We start from the raw sequence: 20,681 nt of genomic DNA on the forward strand, positions 1-20,681 counted from the left end.
AGCTTGCAGTCCATGCAGCTGGTTCCGCCCTCCAGATCTCTCCTCAGGGAGCTCCTCAGCCACAGCAGTGGACGTGGGCCCTAGTGCTTGGGATACCGGCTCATTAGCTGTCCTCCCGGCCTTTTCTTTCCCTCTTCCCTTTGATCATAATCAGGGACTTCCCATATTGACTTGGAGCTGAGGAGGAAGCTCTTGTCCTGAATTTAGCCTTCGATTCTGGTTGGGGTTTTGTAGCAAGTTGTTTTAAAGAACTGACAGGAGAGCCTCGGGTTTGACTCAGTGCTAGAGCACTTGCCTGGCACGTGCCAAGGCCCTGGGTTCAATTCCTAGCAGTCATAAAAAAAAAGAAAAACACCACTACCACCAATAGGAGCCTTGGCCTGCCTGGCTGGGGAGGCAGGGGTGGCTGTGTTTTCCCATTTCCCTTCTCAGAGAGCCTTCCCGTCGAATATCAGACAGAGTCATCTGTAGTAATGACTATTCCAGCAGCAGTGGCTTCCATTGATGGTCTGCTGTGTCACTCACTGTGATGAACCCTTTATCTGGGCAGAATCTGAAGCCCAGAGACGTTTAGTAAGATTAACAAAGACACAGAGCTCAAAATCAAGGGATATGACTCCTAATCCCTTGCTCCTTCTGTTACCCCATTAAGGATGCAGCACCCTCTTCTAACTAAAGGATGATCAAGATACATCCAAGGATGGGCCCTGGAAGCATTACAGGAAGGGTCCTTAATCCCAGACAGTTGTCTAAGTGCGTCCTTGCCAGGTGACAGCCCAGGACTCGGGCTGATGATCTGTAACTCAACCTGGCCTCTCATGGGCACACGGCTGTCTCTTGCAGGTATTTTGAAGGCGGTGTCTCATCTGTCTACCTCTGGGATCTGGATCACGGCTTTGCTGGAGTGATCCTCATAAAGAAGGCTGGAGATGGATCCAAGAAGATCAAGGGCTGCTGGGACTCCATCCATGTGGTAGAAGTGCAGGTACAGCCTCCCCAGCAGCTGGCAGCCAAGGCCTCAGCACAGCAGTACAGCCCCGTTGTCCAGCAGGTGTTCCCCTGAGGGACCTGCTATGATCCATAACAGTGCCCAGATGGCATTTAGTCAAGATTGCAGTGGTCATTGAAGATTAAGATCCTGAAAGGACCTACTGTGTGAGACTGTAGGTCCTGCCCTTCAAAAGCCATTTGGGATTTTTTTAAATATATTTTTTTAGTTTTAGGTGGACACAATATCTTTATTTTCTTTTATGTGGTGCTGAGGATCGAACCCAGTGCCTCATGCATGCCAGGCAAGCGTGCTACCACTTGAGCCACATCCCGAGCCCACCATTTGGGATTTTTAAGGAAGGTAGTGCTGCAGTGGTGACTCAGAAAGTGGCACATTAGGGTGACCCTGAATTCGGGGGCCACTTGAGGCCCTCCTCAGCTTGGTTTGCACCCCAGTTCTGATCTCTGTCTCATTCCCCCAGGAGAAGTCCAGTGGCCGCACTGCCCATTACAAGTTGACCTCCACGGTGATGCTGTGGCTGCAAACCAACAAATCCGGCTCGGGCACCATGAATCTCGGAGGCAGCCTCACCAGACAGGTAGAGTTCCTGTTGGCAACCTCTTGCCTGTGTCCACGGTGGCCAGCCTCAGAGCTGACCTTCTGCGGGACAGGCAAGCAGTTCTTACTTGGGTTGGGCGGATTTGACCAGCTGTAAATCCACGTCAGTTTGCAGGTCAGTGCTCAGAGCTACATGCACCGCACACTCCTGTCCTTTCCCAGCTGTCTCCTTGCTAGTAGGATAAGGCTCAGCCATGGTTTCTTCTCACTTACCAGGGTCACCTCACCCTGTGCTCCAGGCACATGTTGTGCTCTGAGAGGGGGTACACTGCTCCACTTGGCATCCCTGTGGCCAAAACTGGCCACCAAGTCAGGTCACCTCAGCTCTGAGTCACTCTTCAGCAGCTCAGGGTCTCTGCACCTCGCTGTTCAGCCCAGTCTGAGGACCAGAATCAGTGTCATTGAACAGCTTGTTAGAAATGCAGGAATCTGGGCTGGGGCTTAGTGGCAGAGCGCTTGTCTGGCATGTATGAGGCACTGGGTTCAATTCTCAGCACCACATATAAACAAATGAAAAAAATCAAGGTCCATTGATGTCTTTAAAAGAAGTGTAGAAATCATGGGCCTCACCTACACCTATCACCTCAGGATCTGGCATTTTAACAAAATTCTCCAGGGAGTTCTTCATAAGCAATAAATTTGAGAAATGCCTCTTGTCCATTTCTCTGATCTCTTTTCTTTGGGTATCACTAGCAACCAGGCCCCACGTTTCCCTCCCAGCCTGTGTCTAAGGTGAGCTTGGAGCCTGGACTACAGGCCCCGCCTGTCCCTCACACCGGCTGCTCTCAGTGTCAGCATCAGACACTGCTGGAAGAATCTAAGTGGGTTAAGACTCTACGTCCATTCAAAGGGAAATTCCATTCTAACACCTTGACACCTTCAGGAGCCTTCCATGTCTGTCCCGAGAGAGGACTTCACCTGGGCCCATGTAGTGCAGCAGGAAGCTTTGTGTAAAGGGGAAAGAGAAGGCCCATGGGGAGCAGTGCTTGGCTCAGACAAGTCAGGACTGGCAGAAGCACAGCAGCCTGGAGGGCTTCTGGAGGGAGCCTGCTGCTTCTCCCCTCCCATTCTGGAGCTCCTGACTTTTCAGTGTGAGGATCAGGAAATTTTCTATCCATAAGAAAACTATGCTTGGGGCTGGGAATGTGGCCCAGTGGCAGAGCAGCGTGCCTAGCACCCCACATACACAAAAGATAATTCGATTTTTAATAAGTTTGCGGGGGGCAATACTAGGGATTGAATCCAGGGTGCTCTACTACTGAGCTAGATCCCCATCCCCTTTTTATTATTATTATAATCAGTTACACATGACAGTAAAATGCATTTTGACACATCATACAAAAATTCTTCTGGTCATACATAATGTAGAATCACATTGGTCATGTAGTCATATATGTACTTAGTTTAATAATGTTTACCTCATTCTGCTATCCTTTCCACCCCCATACCCCCTCCTCCTCCTGTACTCCCATCTGCGTAATCCAAAGTACTTCTATCCCCACCCCCTTATTGTGAATTAGCATCTGCATATTAGAGAAAACATTCAGCCTTTGGTTTGGGGGCATTGGCTTATTTTACTTAGCATGATATTCCCAGCTCCATCCATTTACCTTCAGATGTCATAATTTCATTCTTCTTTAAGGTTGAGTAATATTCCTTATTGTTTGTTTGTTTGTTTTTTTAAAGAGAGAGTGAGAGAGGAGAGAGAGTGAGAGAGAGAATTTTTAATATTTATTTTTTAGTTCTCGGCGGACACAACATCTTTGTTGGTATGTGGTGCTGAGGATCGAACCCGGGCCGCACGCATGCCAGGCGAGCGCACTACCGCTTGAGCCACATCCCCAGCCCTTCCTTATTGTTTTGAGATGAGGTTTCTGTATAAGTTGCCCAGGCTGGCCTCAAACTTGCAATCCTCCTGCCTTAGTCTTCCAAGTTGCTGGAAATACAGGCATGTACCACTGTGCCTGGGAAGTAGCTCTTATTTTTTCCCTTATTTTTTATTGGTTTATTATAATTGTATATAATGGGGGCTTTTTGTTACATACCCATACATGTTTACAATATAGCAATGTAATTTGGCCAATATCATTTCTCAATATTTCTCCCCTCCCTCCCCTTCTATCCCCTTCCCCCGCCCCCACTTTCTTCCTCTATTGGTCTCCCTTTGATTTTAATAAGATCCCCCTCCCCCCACACACCTCTTTTCTTCTCTAGCTTCCACATAGGAGAGAAAAACATGACCCTTGACCTTCTGAATTTGGCTTCTTTTGCTTAACGTAATGTTCTCAAATTCCATCCGTTTTCCTGCAAGTGACATAATTTCATTCTTTATGGATGGAAAAAAAACTCACTGTGTATATATATCACACTTTATTTACCCATTTATTGGTAGACCCCTAGGCTGGTTGCACAATTTGGCTGTTGTGACTTGTGCTGCTGTAAACATGGTTGTGCGTGTTTTCACTGTGTATGAAGAATTTAATTCTTTAGGATAAATACCAAGAAGTGGGGTAGCTGGGTCATAAAGTGGGTCCATGCCTAGTCTTCTGAGGAGCCTCCGTTTGGATCATGGATTTTCATAGTGGTTGTTCTGATTTACAGTCCCACCAACAGGGTAAAGGTGCTCCTTTTTCTCCACATTCTCTCCAGTATTTATTATTGTTTCTATTCTTGATGGCTGCCATCCTGACTGGAGTGAGAAGAAATCTCAGTGTAGTTTTGATTTGCATTTCCCTGATCGCTAAGGATGTTAAACTTTTTGAAATATATTTATTGCCATTTGTATTTCTTCTTTGGAAAAGTGGTTAGTTCATTGTGTTCATTGGGTTGGTTTTTCCGCTATGAAGTGTTAGTTTTTTATATATTCTGGGTATTAATTCTGTCCGAAGAGTAGCTAACAAAAGTTTTCAGCCTTGGTTTTGGGGGATTGACTTTGATGCCATCCTGTTTATGAACTCTTGGCATTATAACCTGAGCTTTGGGGGTCCTTGCCTCTCTGCTGGATGTTCACCCTGCGTTTTCTTCCTAGGGGTTGCATAGTTTCTGCTCTGATTCCGAGATCTCTGCTCTATTTTGAGTTGACTTTTGTGCAGGGTGATAGATAAGGGTCTGCTCTCCTTCCTCTATGTGTGGGTAACCAGTTGTCCCAGCACCATTTGCTTTAAAGACTGTCTTTCCTCCAGTGTATGTTTGGGGCACCTCTGTCAAGGATCGGAAGACTGTAGATGGATGTGTTTGTCTCTGTGTCCTATTCTGTTCCCTTGGTCTGGGTGTCTGTTTCACACCACGGCTGCGTTGCTGTAGCTCTGTAGTACAGTTTGAGGTCAGGTTGTGATGCCTCCAGCATTGCTTTTTTGGCTTAGAATTGCCTTGGCTATTCTGGATCTTTTATTCTTCCAAATGAATTTTAGGACTGTGAAGAATGTCATTAGTGTTTTGATGTGGATTTTATCTAATCTGTATATTGCTTTGGGGAGTATGGCCATTTTAAAAATATTGATTTTGCCTGTTCATGAACTTGTGAGGTCTTTCCTTCCATCTTCTTGTACCTTCTTCGATTTTCTTTCTGCAGTGTAGTGTTGTATATTTCCATTATAGAAGTGTTCCACTTCCTTGGTTAATAGATTTATTCCTAGGTTTTGTTTTTGTTTTGAGGGTTTTGTGAATGAGATTGTTCTCCTGGTTTCTTTCTCTGCAGATTTATTATTGGCATATAGTAATGGATACGTTGATTTTGTTCCCTGCTGCTTTGCTGCATTGTGTATTGGCTCTAGCAGACTTCTGGTGGGGTTCTTTGGATCTTCTAGGTAGAGGATCGTGTCATCTACAAACAGTGATACTTTGATGACTTCCTTTCCTGTTTTTATCCCTTTTATTTCCTTCTCTTGCCTAGGTGCTCTGGCTGGAATTACTAGAACTGTATTAAATAGGAGTGGTGAGGGTGGGCAACCTCCTCTTGTTTCAGATGTTAGAGGAAATGCTTCCAGTTTTTCTGCATGTATTATGACATTGACTTTGTTTTGTACGTGGCCTTCAGGATGTTGGGGGAGGTTCCTTTTTCCCTAGTTTCTTCAGTGTTTTAATCATGCATGCGTGCTAAATTTTTTTGAAGGCTTTCTCTGCATTTAACGAGATGACCAAGTGATTTTTGTCCTTAATTCTAATTATGTGATGAACTTCATTTGTTTATTTGCATAAGTTAAACCATCCTTGCAACTTGGTTGTAATATACAAACTTCTTAACATGTTGTTGAATACAGTTTGTTAATATTTATTAAGGATTTTCTCATCTAAGTTCATCAGGGATATTGGCTGTAGTTTTCTTTCCTAGATGTGTCCTTACCTGGTTTTGGTATCAGTGTGATACCAAACGATAGCTCTTGATAGAAAAAAAAATATGGCAGAAAGGGTCAGTTTAGTAAATCTTTTAAGCAAATTTGTATTCTGGGATGGGGTTATGGCTCAGTGGTAGAGTGCTTGCCTAGCATATGTGAGCACCGGGTTCAATTCTCAGCACCGCATATAAATAAATAAAAAATAAAGGTCCATTGACAACTAAAAAAAAATTTGTATTTTACTAGTGACAACAGCTTCATTGTGCTTTTAAAAAGCAATGGCAGTGTAGAAGCTGGCCGGCACTCCCAAGGCTGCACATGGCCCTCAGACCACCTGTGGGCTTCATGCAACCCCTGCCACACACTCACACCCCCACACCCCAACTGTGTCAGGGTCTTTGCTATGTTAGGGAACCAGAAGCCAGAGGGAGCTTGGGAGCTTGGGATGTCCTGGTCTGGCCTCTGGGCAGGGCTGTCCCCACCCGGTCCCAGCAGGAAGCACTGGTGTGCTCTGGGGTGGAGTCCATCTTGCTGCATGGAAACAGACCTTTTCCTTCCAGGAGCCACTGACTGGCAAGGCCAGTAGAACCCCCAGGGAGCCAGCTCCAGCACAGCCTGCCTGCCTACCCCGCCACTTGGGGAGTGGGTGGGAAACCCTAAATCTGTATCCGGAGACTGCTTCCTGCATCACTTACCGCTCTGAACCGTTTATAATTCCATCCGGTATACAGTGACCTGGACAAATATTTAATCCTCAGCCTTCCTAATAGTCTCAGTCAGAGCTGTCAGCCCATGGCCAGCGCCTGGTTCTGGCCTGCCTTGTGCAGGGGCTCCTGCCAAGCCAAACGGGCCTGATGAGTGGCTGTCCTTGGCACACCTGGGCGGGGCCACGGGCCTTGTTTGCATTGCCTTTTGCTCTTGGGACTTAATGAGGAAATTCATGCTTCTGTCATCATTCTTACAGCCAATCCCATAATTCATCTGGGTGCAGCAAAGCTGGGGCTCCTTTCCAGTGTAAGTAACTAAGAAAGGGGGGAGGGGAGCAGTGAGGTAGACAAATCGAAGTTAATGATGCGCAGCTTCTGGGCAAGCAGGGAAAATAAGAGGTGAGGGGTTTAGCTACAAGTCCCGGATGAACCCCGGAAAAATGTCTGCAGTTGCTGTGGATGCAAGATGAGGAGTTCTAGGAAAGTTGAGCAAATCAGTCATTCATAGTAAACATGCGTGGTTGTGCAGGCTGACTCTGGTTAGACTGTAAGCAAGGTAGAGTTATCCTTCCCATTTAACAGATGAGGAAACTGAGGCTCAAGCTGCTAAATAACTTGCCTGCCGTGGCTTGACCAGTAGTAGGCAGAGAGAGGATTTGAACCCAGACTGGTCTGACAAAAGAAAATCCATCTGTGCTGCTTTCTACCACACCACACTCTTGCTGTCAGAGTGCCCCCCCACCCCCCACCTGCCATTCAGTAGTTGCTAAGTAAACACTCAGATGGAAGCATGCTGACCAGTGAGCTCAGTGTGGGCAGGACACTGTCCCCTGGGCTTCTGAGAAACCGGTTGACCCCAGGAGGTGCGCTTGCTGCTGGAGGGAGTGAGGAGGGAGGGGGTTAGCATGAACAAATCTGCATTTTCAGGCTATGGCCCTGCCAGTTGACATGGAGGCCAGGTTGACAGGAGAAGGGTGATGGCCGGACTGGGCACCCCCAGGGGGCTGGAGGAGATGAGCCTGTGGCAAGGAGGTCAGTGAGAAGAGGTGGGTGGCAGCTGGAGCCAGTGATTAGGCCATGGAAGGAAGGGGGTCAAGGAGGAGCCTCAGGATGGGAGGTATTTGGGAGCAGAGCTGTCAGGGCCAGGTGACCCCCAGGGTATGAGCAGTGGGGTTGAGGGGGCTTCCTCATTCCAGCACTGCACAGTCCTCAGTGCCAGGCTGGGCCCCATCCTCCTCAGCAGCATCCCACGCTCAGCCCCCATCGGAGAGAGAGGGAGGCCCTGTGTTTGGGGAGCTGCCTGACCAGGACCTTGGTGCTGGGCGAGGACCTACAAGCCGTCCTGGTCAGCCGTCAGAAGCACCCCAGGGTACGGCCAAGCAGTGTCCCCATCCTCCTGTCACACTCCTCCCCCCGCAGCAGCGGCAGCAGCAGCAGCCTGTCCCGGGCCATTGCCTGTGCGTGTGACCCTGGCACTCCCAGCCCTGTCTGCAGGAGCTTTCCCGTTAGGTGGCTTATGGGGCGCAGGTGAGTGAACTGAGAGCCACCCTCAGTGGTGCCTATCACTGTGGTGAATGGCAGCTCATTTCCCAGCTGGCCAGGACACTCCCGAGTGTGAGCTTGTGCCCAACCCACCGGCACAGTGGCCTTTCGTTACCGCCACCAGAGACATCTCAGGGACATCGGTTAGAAAGTGCTTTGGCAAGTCCTCGCAGCTGTGGGCTGTCAGGGAAGGTGAGCTACAGGCCTCGTGGGGGCTCATACGGCCTCCTGGAGCCCTACTGCCAGGGCCGGGGGGCGCATGTGAGGGCAGGTGGGCAGAAGCAGCCCCTTGGCAGGCTTCCAGAGGCCCCAGCAGGAAGTCCCGGAGCAGGTAAAAAAGTGTTGGCTACAACAACAGCAAAAATTTTAAAGTGGGGGCGGTGGGGGTTGTGTCAGAGGCAGAGCACTTGCCTTGCATGCGTGAGGCCCTGGAGTCGGTCCTCAGCACCACATAAAAATAAAGATACAATGTCCATCTACAACTAAAAAAAAAATAAGAAAGACAATGTGGGGCGCCAGGTACCAACGTGGTGAGCAGGAAGCTGCACTGAGGGACCACTACGCCCATGCGACGGCGGAGACGTGGGAAGGAGGCGGGCTGTGTCTCTGGAAAGAGATTCACAGTCGCCCATCTGGGGAAGGGCCTGCAGATGTTCAGTTGATATTTTTTTCAGATTGTAAATATTTAGACACAGAGGTGGGATGTTCTGTCAGATGGGGCGACCAGATTGGGCGTGTGCAAGCAGCAGCCCTAACATGTCTTTGGGACAGTAAAACCCAGCTGTGGCACTTGTCCCTAGAGCCCACAGGAAAGCCCTCCCAGACTTGGGCTGGTGGTTAAGCCAGGCGTGTGGTTTCATAAGGGGGACAAAGCTCCGGTCCTTCCTTCCAGCTGGAGGGAGCCCATGGTGAGCCAGGCCAAGCTCAGGGCAGGTCTGGGAGTCGGGCTTGCCGGGGTGCAGCTGCAGCAGCTCCTGTGTTCATGAGGTCGCCTGGGTGGTGACACTCTAGCAGGGGGGCTTCTGAGACTGGTTGGGCATTTGTCCAGTGGCCTGGGTGGGCTGACCCAGCCCCAGGCTTCCTCCCTGCACCCTTCCCTGACCGGAGGACAGGGCGGGAGTGGATGAGGTGGGGAGAGTGGATGAGGTGGAATTTCTGAGCCCAGCTTGTGGTTTGCTCTCAGCTCTTCTGGTAAAGAATGTAGATTAAATGGCAGCAGAGGGGTCTCTGGGAAGGTAACAGGCTTGGGAATCATCCAGACTTGCGTTCAGGGCCTCACCCTGTGCTTTTGAGCCATGTGACCAGGACAAACCATTTCACCTCTCTGAAAAGCAGGGTTTTCACTGTAGAGTTGGCGATTCTACTTTGAAAGCTCTTACCATGTCAACACATTTACTACTCAATGAAGAGCAGCTCTTACTGCTGCTGCCACCAGTCTTCTAGAATATGTGCAGTTTAGACTCTAGGTTTTCCTACACTGGGCAGTCCTGGCCTGCCATGGGCAGCTGTCTGACCACTGTCTCTGGCTTGGCGGCAGGTTATCCTGCCTCCAACCAGTCTCGTGCCACAGCACAGCCTGGCAACCAGGAGGACACCGAGGGCCAAAGGGTCGGGGTGGAGCTTTGTTCTGACGGGCCCTAGAGCTGCCACTCCGAGGGCTCGACTGTTTTCTGTGGTGGCTCATCGTGAGGTGAAGGCGAGGAGGTCAGAGCCTAGACAGCCAAGGTCCCTGCTCTGCGCGCCGTCCCAGGGGCCTCCTGGCCTGATGGCAGCCGCTGGGACTGAGGGGAGCTGGCTTCTTGCAGGCTCTGCCTCCGACTGTGCTGGCTGAAAGGTGCCTTGCGACAGAAGAAGACTGTCCCCCCTTTCCAGGAGAACAGCTGTCATGGTCCGAGCGCTTGCCCATTTCATCTCCATCTCAGGCCACGGAGCAGAGGGGAGGGTCTGGTTGGGGTTAGGCAGCCTGGCTCTGACTCCAGACTCAGTTGGAACCACCTTGTGGAACATCTGCGAGGCCACAGCACATAAAAATGTTTTCCTTCTGGCAGCCACTTTTATAAGGATGTAATAATATATGCATTACAAAAATAGGTCTGTTTGTGGTGGTCAGCACTGCCAGCAAGCCGACCCTGGCCAGGTGTGGAGGGGCGTCAGCAGGGGGTGGCAAGGGGGCCATGGAAAGAAGTCTGTGTGCCAGGTCCCGGCCCCACTGCACCCACTAGCCCGCCGCCCTCCCCTCCCCCAGGCCTCTTACTCAGGCTCAGGTTCCCAACCTGAGTTTAAGGGCCCCTCCTATGCTCCTGGGGAGTGTATCTGTCCCCCAGCCCAAGCCTTATATTTCCTTTGATTGTCCAGTGTTTTCAGCCTTTGTCAGAAAGTCACTCTTAACTCTGAAGCACAAAAATGGGAACCAAGAGTCTGAGTTGCTGGTGTGACTGGACTTACCTGGTGATGAGCTCTTGGCCCTCTCCTTGGACTGCTGGTTCTCATATAAAATGGGGCCTTCAGGCTGGGCGTAGTGGTGCAGGAAGATCGCAAGTTCAAGATCAGCCTCAGCCTCCAAACTAGACCCTGTCTCAAAACAAAAGGGGGGCTAGGGATGTAGCCATTGGAGAACACCCCTGGTTCAGTCCCCAGTACCCCTCCACACACGGGCGGGGGCCTTCAGTGGCTCAAAGCCCTCACCCTTTCCCTGAGGGCCAGGGAGAACAGGAATCTGCCCTCTGTGTAGAGCTCTGGGGCAGGAGAAAGATGAATTTGCTGGAAGGACAAAGTTCATTTGGATCAGTCCCCTGCAGGCTGCTCCTGAATGGAGCAGCCCCGAATCTGGGCACTGTAACCATTTCCATGTGGAGAGAGCAAGCACGCGTCCAAAAAGTCCTGTTAGAAACGGGTGGAAGGAGCACCCTCCTTCCTCCCGAGTGAGCTCCCAGCTCCTGTTCAACAGAACACCCACCAGTTGTCCTGGCAACGGACTTTTTCTGAGAGAAGATGATCCAACAAACGAGGCTGCCCAGGTGGAGTGTGTATCAGACCTGAGGCCAAGTGGGGGCCCGCTTCGCCTTCGAGTTCCCCTGCGCTCACACCACCCCAGTCTTAGGGGGCCCTTTGCAGTCTCCCAGGATCAAGACCCCAAGATCACTCACCAAAGAGTGCCCTGGATGGTTTGGGGCCCAGCAAGGCTGGGAAGCCGATCATCCTAGCGTTCCCCTCCCTCTTCTGCGTTTAACCGGCCTCGGCAGCTGTCCTCCAGAACCAGCCTCTTTGTTCTGTAGAGGTTCAGTGGCATGATTTTGGGAGGGCCCTGCAAGGCCACGGGGTCCAGACTGTCACTCAGTAAACTGGGTCCTCCTCTGATAGCATCCTGCTGAGTGAGCACCCCATTTCTCCTCTTAAACCCCTCAGCTTTTAAGTGGATGAACTCTGTCCAAGGCTCTCTTAAAAGCCAGTGCCTGCTGGCTGCAGTGACACATCTGTCATCACTACTCAAAAGGCTAATTAATGCTTGAGGATCACAAGTTCATGAGCAGCATAGCGACACCTCATCTTGGGAAAAAAAATACTAAAATAAAAAAAAAAAGTTTGTATCTGGATCAGTTTCTAAGCCACATCCTCACCCCTTTTTGTTTTTTATTTTGAGACAGGGTCTCAACTAAGTTACTGAGCCTGGCTTCGAGCTTGCAATCTCCCTGTCTCAGCCTCTCACTGCATTTACAGATGGACAGGAAGATCGAAAGTTCAAGATCAGCCTCAGCCTCCGAACTAGACCCTGTCTCAAAACAAAAGGGGGGCTAGGGATGTAGCCATTGGAGAACACCCCTGGTTCAGTCCCCAGTACCCCCCACACACACATACACACAATGGGGCCTTCAGTGGCATACATACACAGTGGAATATTACCACCACCTTGCCCTCCATCCCTCAGGTCTGGTAGTGTCCCTGCTCCTCTGGGAGCAAGTACGCCATCAGCCGTCATTTGCAAGGACTGCTGTGTGGGCTGTCGGGTTTATCTGACCTTGAAGCCTGATATCTGAAGTGCCCGGTTCTTGGCTACCCTCGGCTCACCTGTCTGCTTCTCGGCCCTGCTTACCTGGCTCTGTTCTGCCTTCCCAGCCTGCGGTCACTGACCCTGATGAAGACACACAGGAGCAGGTGGGACACAGAGTCGTGGACCCCTGAGCACACTGTCCCACCCCACGCCCACCCCTTCCTGTCCTCGGGAGGTGCCGGCCGTGGCTCTGCTCTGTGGCCGTCCTGACTTTTCTTTCCATTTCTTAATTAACTTACTCCAGCTCTCAGATTGTTTTCAACTGGGTGCAGTGGCACACGCCTGTAATCCCAGCAGCTCGGGGGCTGAGGCAGTAGGCGCTCGAGTTCAAAGTCAGCCTGGGCAACTTAGCAAGACCTTCTCTAATAAAATATAAAAAGGTTGGGAATATGGCTGAGTGGCTAAGCCCCTCTAAGTGTCAGTCCCCAGAATAAAAAAAATTTTTTTTTAATTTTAACAACAGTGTGTCCTTATCTTAAGTCTAGTGACGTTGCACATTTATATAATTATCCCTTTGCTCAGCAAGGCATAAAGCATAAGACAGGCAAATCAGACAAGTGAGGCTGGCCACAGGGAAACCCACAGTTGGCGGCCAGGTGCTCCGGTCAGGCTGGCCTGTTGTCATTCCCCCACCGCCAGCACTCGGTGTTGCTTACTGGTGATCAGCAGCTTGTGCCTATACCTGTTGGTAATAGAGACAGATATGAGTGAGCCTCTCCAGGTGACCCTGGATGAGCCAGTACCTGGCAAGGGTAGTCCCCCTCGCCCTCCCTGCTGTGGCGGGGGAGGTATCTGCTCCTCCCAAGGCAGCAAAAAATGTTCTCCTGAAATATCATGTCAGTTTTGCTGCTTGGGCTATTGATGACCCAAAACTTCAATCGTTTTGTACTAGAAATGTGCCCTTATATAGCAGCACAGTTCAGTAGATGAGTGGATTAAAAAAAAATGTGGCATATATACACAGTGGAATATTACTCAGCAATAAAAGAGAATAAAATGGCATTTGCAGGTAAACGGATGGCATTGGAGAAGATAATGCTATGTTAGCCAATCCCCCCAAAAAACAGATGCCGAATGTTTTCTCTGATATAAGGTGACTGACTCATAATGGGGTAGGGAGGGGGAGCATGGGAGGAATAGACGAACTCTAGATAGGGCAGAGGGGTGGGAGGGGGCAGGAGGTTAACAATGATGGTGAGATATGATGCACATCATCCAAAGTACATGTATGAAGACACGAATTGGTGTGAACATACTTTATATACAACCAGAGGTATAAAAACTGTTATCTGGGGTTGTGGCTCAGCAGTAGAGAGCTTGCTTGGCATATGCGGGATCCTGGGTTCGATCTTCAGCACCACATAAAAATAAGTAAGTGAAATAAAGGTATTGTGTCCAACTTCAACTAAAAAATAAATATTAAAAAAACTGTGTAATATGAATAGTAATGTATTCCGCTGTCATTTATTTTTAAAAAATCAATTAAAAAGGGGGGCCCTTACACCTGTGGCTGGCTCCACAGAGCTACCAGCGGGGACTGTGGGCCCTTTGCGAGCCTCAGAGTTGGGCTTTCTTGGAGCCCCTGCCCTCTCTGATTTGCAGGAATGCTTCTGTCTTTCAGATGGAGAAGGATGAAACTGTGAGCGACTGCTCCCCGCACATAGCCAATATTGGGCGCCTGGTGGAGGTGAGTGGGCCTCGGGCTCCGGGACTCGGGTGGGTTCCCTCCTCGTGCTCACCAGGGGTGGGCTGGTGCCTCTCTCTGGAGCGAATCCTCCGCTCTGTCCTGAACTCCTGCGCCGCGCCTGGGGTTTTCAGAGCCTTGTGATTTGGATGCGAGCTCCGGGAGGACTCGCTCTGTCCTTGGCTCTAGGAAGCGCCCAGTCTTGTCTCTGCAGTGAACTGGGTGTGAACAGAGACCTGGGCTCAGGAAGGAAACAGGCCTGGAACGCTGGCGGCCTTGGAGCAGCTTCCATTGTGGCGGCCTTGGCCTTTCCTGTCACCAAGTTGTTTGAAGAGGGGGAAGCGCTCTCCAGTTTCATAGAATTGTTCACAGAAGGGGTGGCCAGGCTGAGGGCTGGTGATGTGGTTTCAGCGGCTCCCAGTCATGGTCAGAGTTGGCCGCCAGCCCTAGGATGGGCTTCCTCCAGGACAGGACCGCAAGGCCAGAGCACAAGTCATAGGTGGGGTCTTGGCAGCCAGAGTGGGCTCCCGGTGCTGGTGCAGTGGTGCGCCGCCCCCCTGTGTCCATAGTGGGGACTGCAGGCTGAGCTGTTGGCAGGTGGGCATAGGCCTCAGGCTTCCTTCCTAACTGCTGGCCATGCTGGCTCCCCTCTCTCCCCCCCTCCTCAGGACATGGAAAACAAAATCAGAAGTACACTGAATGAGATCTACTTTGGAAAAACAAAGGACATCGTCAACGGGCTGAGGTAATGTGCCTAAAAGTACAAGTTTTGGAACCGAAAGACACGGGTTTGAGTCCTAGGTCTGCCAGCTGGGCTGGAGATAGAGCTCAGTTGGTGGAGCGCTTGCCTCAGTAAAAGCCCCAGGTCTGCTAGTGAGTAGCCATGCCATGGGGGGCCTTCTCTTCCTTCACCCCCTATAAGATGGGGCAAAAGTACCTCCCTCTGGGATTGCTGTGCTTCTTCCAGAGGGTACTGCACCCTGGGTACTTTGCACACACAGTGACTCTTGGTTCTCGCCTCCACCGTTTTGTTTCTGGACTCACCTTCCTTAACAGCCTTTGGTGCCCTCATCCCTGGAGCCAGGCTCCTCTGAGTGTCTGGCCCATCTAGAGCATGTCCAGGCCCTTGGGTGCTGGAGCCTGAGAGAGCTTCAGCAGCCACACCCCAGGACACGGGAGGGAGTGCTGGCGGTCGCCTCTGGCTGACCCTGGCCCCTGGCTGCAGAGCATGGCATTTGGATAGAGCCCCTCCAGCCTGCACAGGACCCTGGCTGCTCTGTGCTCTGCCAGGCCCTGAGCTGTTCCCCACCCATCTCACACCCTGAGTTGTGCCATGTCAGCCAAGCAGAGGCCGGCAAGCTCTCTGGAGACTCAGAGTCCATGGTGGTCTGGGCAGGAGACAGATCCCAGCTGGTGCAGGGGCAGCCATGGAAGAGGGAGCTTCTCCAAACCCCGTCAACCTGAGCTGTGTGACCTTTCACACACTGCTCAGCACCTCCCAGTCATGGAGGCAGGGTGCAGGGTGCTTGTGGGGTCAGATGAAGTCTGTGATGGATTCTGCAGCCAGCTCCAGGTGTGGCTGGAGGGTGACTGGAGGGTGGCCTTGATGGAGCCCTCAGCCCCTTTCCCTGCCCAGACCTCACAACCCCCTCGGGGGCCAGCTGCCCGGCCTTATGAATTTATCTGGGAGGCACATTTAAGTTGTCTGCTGTGCAGTTTTAAAAAGAGGAGGAGTCCCCTTTGGGCCCTCACCTTTCCTTCCTGGCCTGCAGCAGGTAAGAGCCCAGTGGTCCTGGGGGTCAGACACTACAGCTGATCCTGGCCAAAAGGCCGAGAAGCGAACTCCCCAGGTCACGGCTGCGAAACAAGAAGTGGCGCAGTTGGTGGTGTTGGGTGGTTGGTGTGAGCCCCAAGAACCAGGACCACTGCCCGGGTAGACCTGCAGTGGGGACTCCCGCGGCCCCCCTGTCCCTGCGTTTCCCTGGCTGTTACACCGTGTTCTGCGTTGCTGTGCTCTCGCCCCCTGGCTTCACCCTCTCTGAACACTCTCTGTAGATCTCTTGATGCTCTCCCCGACAACCACAAGTTTAAACAGTTGCAGAGGGAGCTTTCTCAAGTGCTGACCCAGCGCCAGGTCTACATCCAGCCAGATAACTAAGCCAATCCAGGTACCCTGCCTGAAAGGCGTGAGACCCCCACTAAACAGGACTCACCAACCCGCCAACACCCGCCGTCCAGCTGCTACGCATCCATTTAAACCACCACTAACCTCCGAGTCCGCTCACGGCCGTGAGCAGCCACATTAACATGCAGCCTCAGCCCCACGTAACCCGGACACGTGTGATGTGCGTGGCGTGTGTGCACTGTACTCTGGGCGGAGGCCAGGTGTGGGGGAGAGGTGTGATTTGGGGTTTTGCTCCTAAAGAAGCCCAGTCCGGTGACTAGCAGGCCCCTTGTGTGCGCCTGTCCCACCAGCTCAAAGCAGGGGTCTGTGCCCTCTTCTGTCACCTCGTGCAGTGTCTCTGGCTCTGTCACCTCGTGCAGTGGGTGTGCAGCAGGTCCTCCCTTTTCCTTTCCCAGGACCAAGATAAGCCCTAGTCTTAGTGGCACATGGACCTTGAAAGGGTAGCAGTCCCTGTGATCACCTGCCATCCTGGCTACTGCGGGAGCCCTTGGGCACCAGTGCCTGTGGTACCTGGGGTGTCTGGCAACGTGGCCTCCGCCCTAGCGAGCCGAGGCTATTCTCAGCATTGCGCTGTTGGAAAGGAAAATGGTCTTCTTGTTGGTTAATGGCCAGGAACCACGATGTGCGGCAGCAGCCAGCACCCTAGAGAGCGGGGGCGGGGAGGCTGCCTCTAGAAACCAGAAACAAGAGCAGGGGGCTGCGGAGCCCATCTGGTCCAGGGCTGGACACAAAAGCCTGGCCCAGAAGAGGCACGGGGCTGCCAGCGGGGTGGCCAGGGCGTGTGCGTGCCAGAGGGGCTGCCCTCCTGCACTGAGGCCGTGGGCACTGGCTTGAGGTCCACGGTGGCCACAGCTCCAGCCTCAGCTGGGGCCTTCAGGTGGCCTGCTGTGCTCCAAGGAAGCCTTCCATGAGGTGCACCACCCAGTGCCCTTCCCTGGCCACCCACTGCTGGCCTCCTGGCACAAAAAACCTGGTGGGTGGTGGGCACCGGGCACCCGACTGCCCAGAGTGCGTCCTGCTGAATGCTCTGCCTAGGTGACTTTCCCCAGCTCTGCCTGTGAGATGAGCCCCTGCTCTTGGTGCCTCTCGCGTTCTGACTTCCCATCTCCCACCTGATCCTCCTCTGTGGGGTGGGGCTGGCTAGACTCAGCTCGGGCCTGGCGCGCTCAGCTCCTCCTCCGCAGAAGAGCCGGCCACGCCAGGCCCGGGGCTCGCACTGCTGCTTGGCCTCCTTGCCCTCCCACCCCCGCCCCCGTCCCCGTCCCTGCTGTGAGCTGAGGAAGCCCTTGGTACCAGCTGAGCTTTGGAGACCCGGGGCTGCTGGAGTGGTGCCCTGCCCCGCCCCTGGCTGTGGCAGATCCCGGGGCAGCCCAGGGTGACGGGCAGCATCAACCTAACGCCAGCGTTTCTCATGGGGACTTTTTTCAGTTGTGTGCAGATGGCTTCTCTTACCAGCGCCCCTTCTCAGCTTCCCGAGGACTCTTCCTGATTTTCTAGGGTTCGGTAGCCAGAACTCGGGCCGGGGTGCTGTGGCCTCCCGGCCCTGCTCCACCTGGCTACCCCTTCTCAGCACGCTCCCTCCCCACTCTGTCACGGTGGGTGGACAGGAGCAAGACCCTGGCTGAGCACGCTATTCCACGCTCGCTTCCTCCCGTCCCCACCGCTTCTAGACTGTTACACAGTTGTTAATATTTCAGTGAGTTAGTTACTAATGTTGGGCAAATTTGACCAAGTGATCACCCAGGGAATCGCTGTGGGGGGGCATTTCTTGGAGCTCAGTTTCCTTGTCTATAAATGAGGGTTAATAATGGTGAAGACTCCAAGATGCGTGTGAGGATCCAATGACACGCAGTGTATGATGAGCAGCACTTTGTAAATTGTAAATGTCTAAATCCCTGTTTCTAGCTTTGCTGAAGTTTCCCCACAGATCCAGGATTGACAGTGGGGGGCCCAGGGCACCCTCCCCCCACCTCCTGGAGCTTGGTGAGGGCTTTTCTGGGCCGTTAACAGCCACAGTGCCTCCCAGCAGAAGCCAGAAGCCTTGCCTTTGCCTTGTGCCCTGACGTGACTGCAGCACACACAGACAGACGCAGGTCCCTGGACACCTGTGGGTGCTGCTGCGCCCTGACTTGCCAGGGGAGCATCCTTCTCCTGCAGGGCTGGAATGGAGAAGGGGGAAGCGCTGTAGAGGGCCTCGCGGCCCAGAGTCTGCTCCTTTTGGCCCCTAGCCTGAGTCTGCCACCTGGGGCCGCGGGTCTGAAGCCAAGAGTCTTCACCACATGGTGCTTAGAAGCCGCCTGGTTCCAGAAGGTGTTGCAGCCTGTGCCCCAAGGAGCAGACTGGGGTTCTGGTTGCTAGGGCCAGGTCACCCATGGCCCGGGGCAGCGGTGACGTGCCTGTGCAGGCCTCTGGGGCCCAGCAAGGCAAGAGGGTGCAGGTCCCGCAGCTCTGCCCGCTCAGCGCCCTCCAGGCCTGGTCCCTTCCGCATCCTCCTCCCATTCCATCGCTCACAGCTCCTTTCCTCCCTTGCAGGTCTGTGCAGACTTTTGCAGACAAATCAAAACAAGAAGCTCTTAAGAACGACCTGGTGGAGGCATTGAAGAGAAAGCAGCAGTGCTAAACCTCCGCTTCGGCCAACCGGACACGCCATGCACTCGTTAGATTCCTTTCTTAGAAAACTCGTTTTCTGCTCCCTTTCCTTGTCCCCTCCCTCCCCAGCAGGTCACATAACACCTTGCATCATCGACCGCACAGCGCCATCTCTCCCTGAGAATAAAGCCCGATAAACACCCTCCTCTGGCTCCGAGGCCTGCTTCCCACCACATTTTGCTATCGAAACTCTCGATATTTCCATAGAGACCTGTGTTTTCTGTTCACCTGGGCCCCGTCCCCCCCATTTATAGGCATAAAATACACTGTCTGTCGGCCACCCCTCCCACCTTTTTTGTTACATTGGTGTAAAAAATGTAAAACAAAAAAATTTTATGAAATAACTGTGGTGTGTGAAAGATAGAAGAAAAACTGGAAATCTGATTCCATGTGTGTTTGGGAGTTGCTTGGGGCTGGGGGTCGGGGGACAGGGCTGGCTCTGGGAGGAGGGGGAGGCGGCCTTGCGTCCTGCGCAGATCTGCCCCTGTCCTGCAGAGACCACGGTGTGGGTGGGGTGACCGTCCTGCTCTTCTGGCCAGGTGCTCTTCTGTCAATTTTTATGGAATGCAAAAGGAGTTTTTTGTTTTATTTTGTTTTTTTTTTTTTTTGTAAAGCTTAAACAAAAAAAATCTACATCTTATACTTGAGCCTCCATACTTAAAAAAAAAAGGAAAAAAAGAACAAAAAAATAAAAAAGAAACTGGGACGCAGTTCACACTGGCCTTGTTGTGTTTTTTCTGTGGACTCATGTGGAGACCTAGCGCCTGTGGGGACAGAGGTGGTGAGCACGGTGGGGAGGGGACTCACACGGGAGCACTCCTGCCCCACCCCAGATCAGCCCTCAGCGTCCTGCCTTCTTGGGAACACAGCAGCTACAGGCAGCCAGCAAGCCCCTACTATGCGCAGGCGACTCAGCTGTGGGCATCACACTGTGGGGGAAATGCCCCTTTTGCAGATTCAAAGAAACAGACTGTAAAAGTTGAGGGCTCTCCCCTCAAAACCCCACAGCGCTTCAGGACCCAGCTCTCTCCTCTGCGCTGCCTCCCACCCAGTGCCCTGTCACCTACCTTCCTAGGCTTTGAGGCCACTTGATCCTCGCCCCCCCCTCATCCAATAAACCCTATTCAGGGCCTGTAGTCCTCAGTCTCACTAGCTTGACTTAGCTTGTTTTTTTATTATTATTATTATTTATTTTGGTTCTGAGCACTGAACCACTAAGCTATCCTCAGCCCATTTTTCTTTTTTGGGACAGCATCTGAGTTGCCAGGCTGCCCTCAAACCTCAGGCCCTCCTGCCTCAGCCTCCCGAGTCACTGGTTACAGGTGTGCGCCTCTCACCCGGCTGCTAGGTTTTTAGCTTTTTTCACAGCAGCGGGAAAAAAATGAGTAACTGTGAGATGATGAATCCCAAAATGTGTATCTTAAGTGTGCACAATGGCTTTTGGGCCTGGGCTGGGACTCTCCAGCGAGCCATTTCCTCCTGTGTCCAGTAGGGGGCGGCAGCCTCCCGGGGTCATATTGACACAGTGCCTGGCACAAACAAGGTGCTGAATAAATGAGTTTTCTTGTTTTATTAGGTGTGGAGCCATGTGACCAGACATTTGAAACCCAGAAATTGTGACATATGACAGGACTGATCTTGCTCTGCCTTCTGGAGCCTTCCAAGGAGCCACCACTGCTAGTTTCTTGATGCTAAGTCAAGTTTGTGAGATCGTGGACAGTGGGCGCTGTTAAAGGGTTTCTTAGATGAAGGCAGCAGGGATCGAGTGGCCAAAGAGGAGAGTTTGTAGCCTGGCCTAAGGCCACCTCTGCTACCTCCCGGCCGCTCCTTTCCATGCCCCTTCCTTGGTTTCCTCAGTGGGCTGAGGTCCCGGCGGGAGCATTCCTAAGAAATTAGTTTTAAGAAAATGGCCTGTAACAGCTG

The 20,681-nt window shown here is 52.3% G+C and overlaps 1 protein-coding gene across 2 annotated transcripts in view; it reads left to right on the forward strand.

Annotated features, from left to right (window-relative positions):
* CAPZB (capping actin protein of muscle Z-line subunit beta) overlaps positions 1-19,468 on the forward strand; it is a 124,323-nt gene extending 104,855 nt beyond the window's left edge. The window contains exons 5-10 of one of the 2 annotated variants that reach the window (XM_081305170.1): positions 844-985; positions 1,473-1,589; positions 13,862-13,927; positions 14,593-14,669; positions 15,980-16,092; positions 18,642-19,468. In XM_081305170.1, the coding sequence (XP_081161296.1) occupies positions 844-985; positions 1,473-1,589; positions 13,862-13,927; positions 14,593-14,669; positions 15,980-16,082 (505 nt within the window). In that variant the 3' untranslated portion in view covers positions 16,083-16,092; positions 18,642-19,468. The remainder of the gene's footprint in view (positions 1-843; positions 986-1,472; positions 1,590-13,861; positions 13,928-14,592; positions 14,670-15,979; positions 16,093-18,641) is intronic. The other variant, XM_081305169.1, reaches the window with a different exon arrangement.
* The last annotated feature ends 1,213 nt before the right edge of the window (positions 19,469-20,681 follow it).

The sequence above is a fragment of the Spermophilus citellus genome (assembly GCF_964194105.1).
Source record: "Spermophilus citellus genome assembly, chromosome: 9".
NCBI lineage: Eukaryota > Metazoa > Chordata > Mammalia > Rodentia > Sciuridae > Spermophilus > Spermophilus citellus.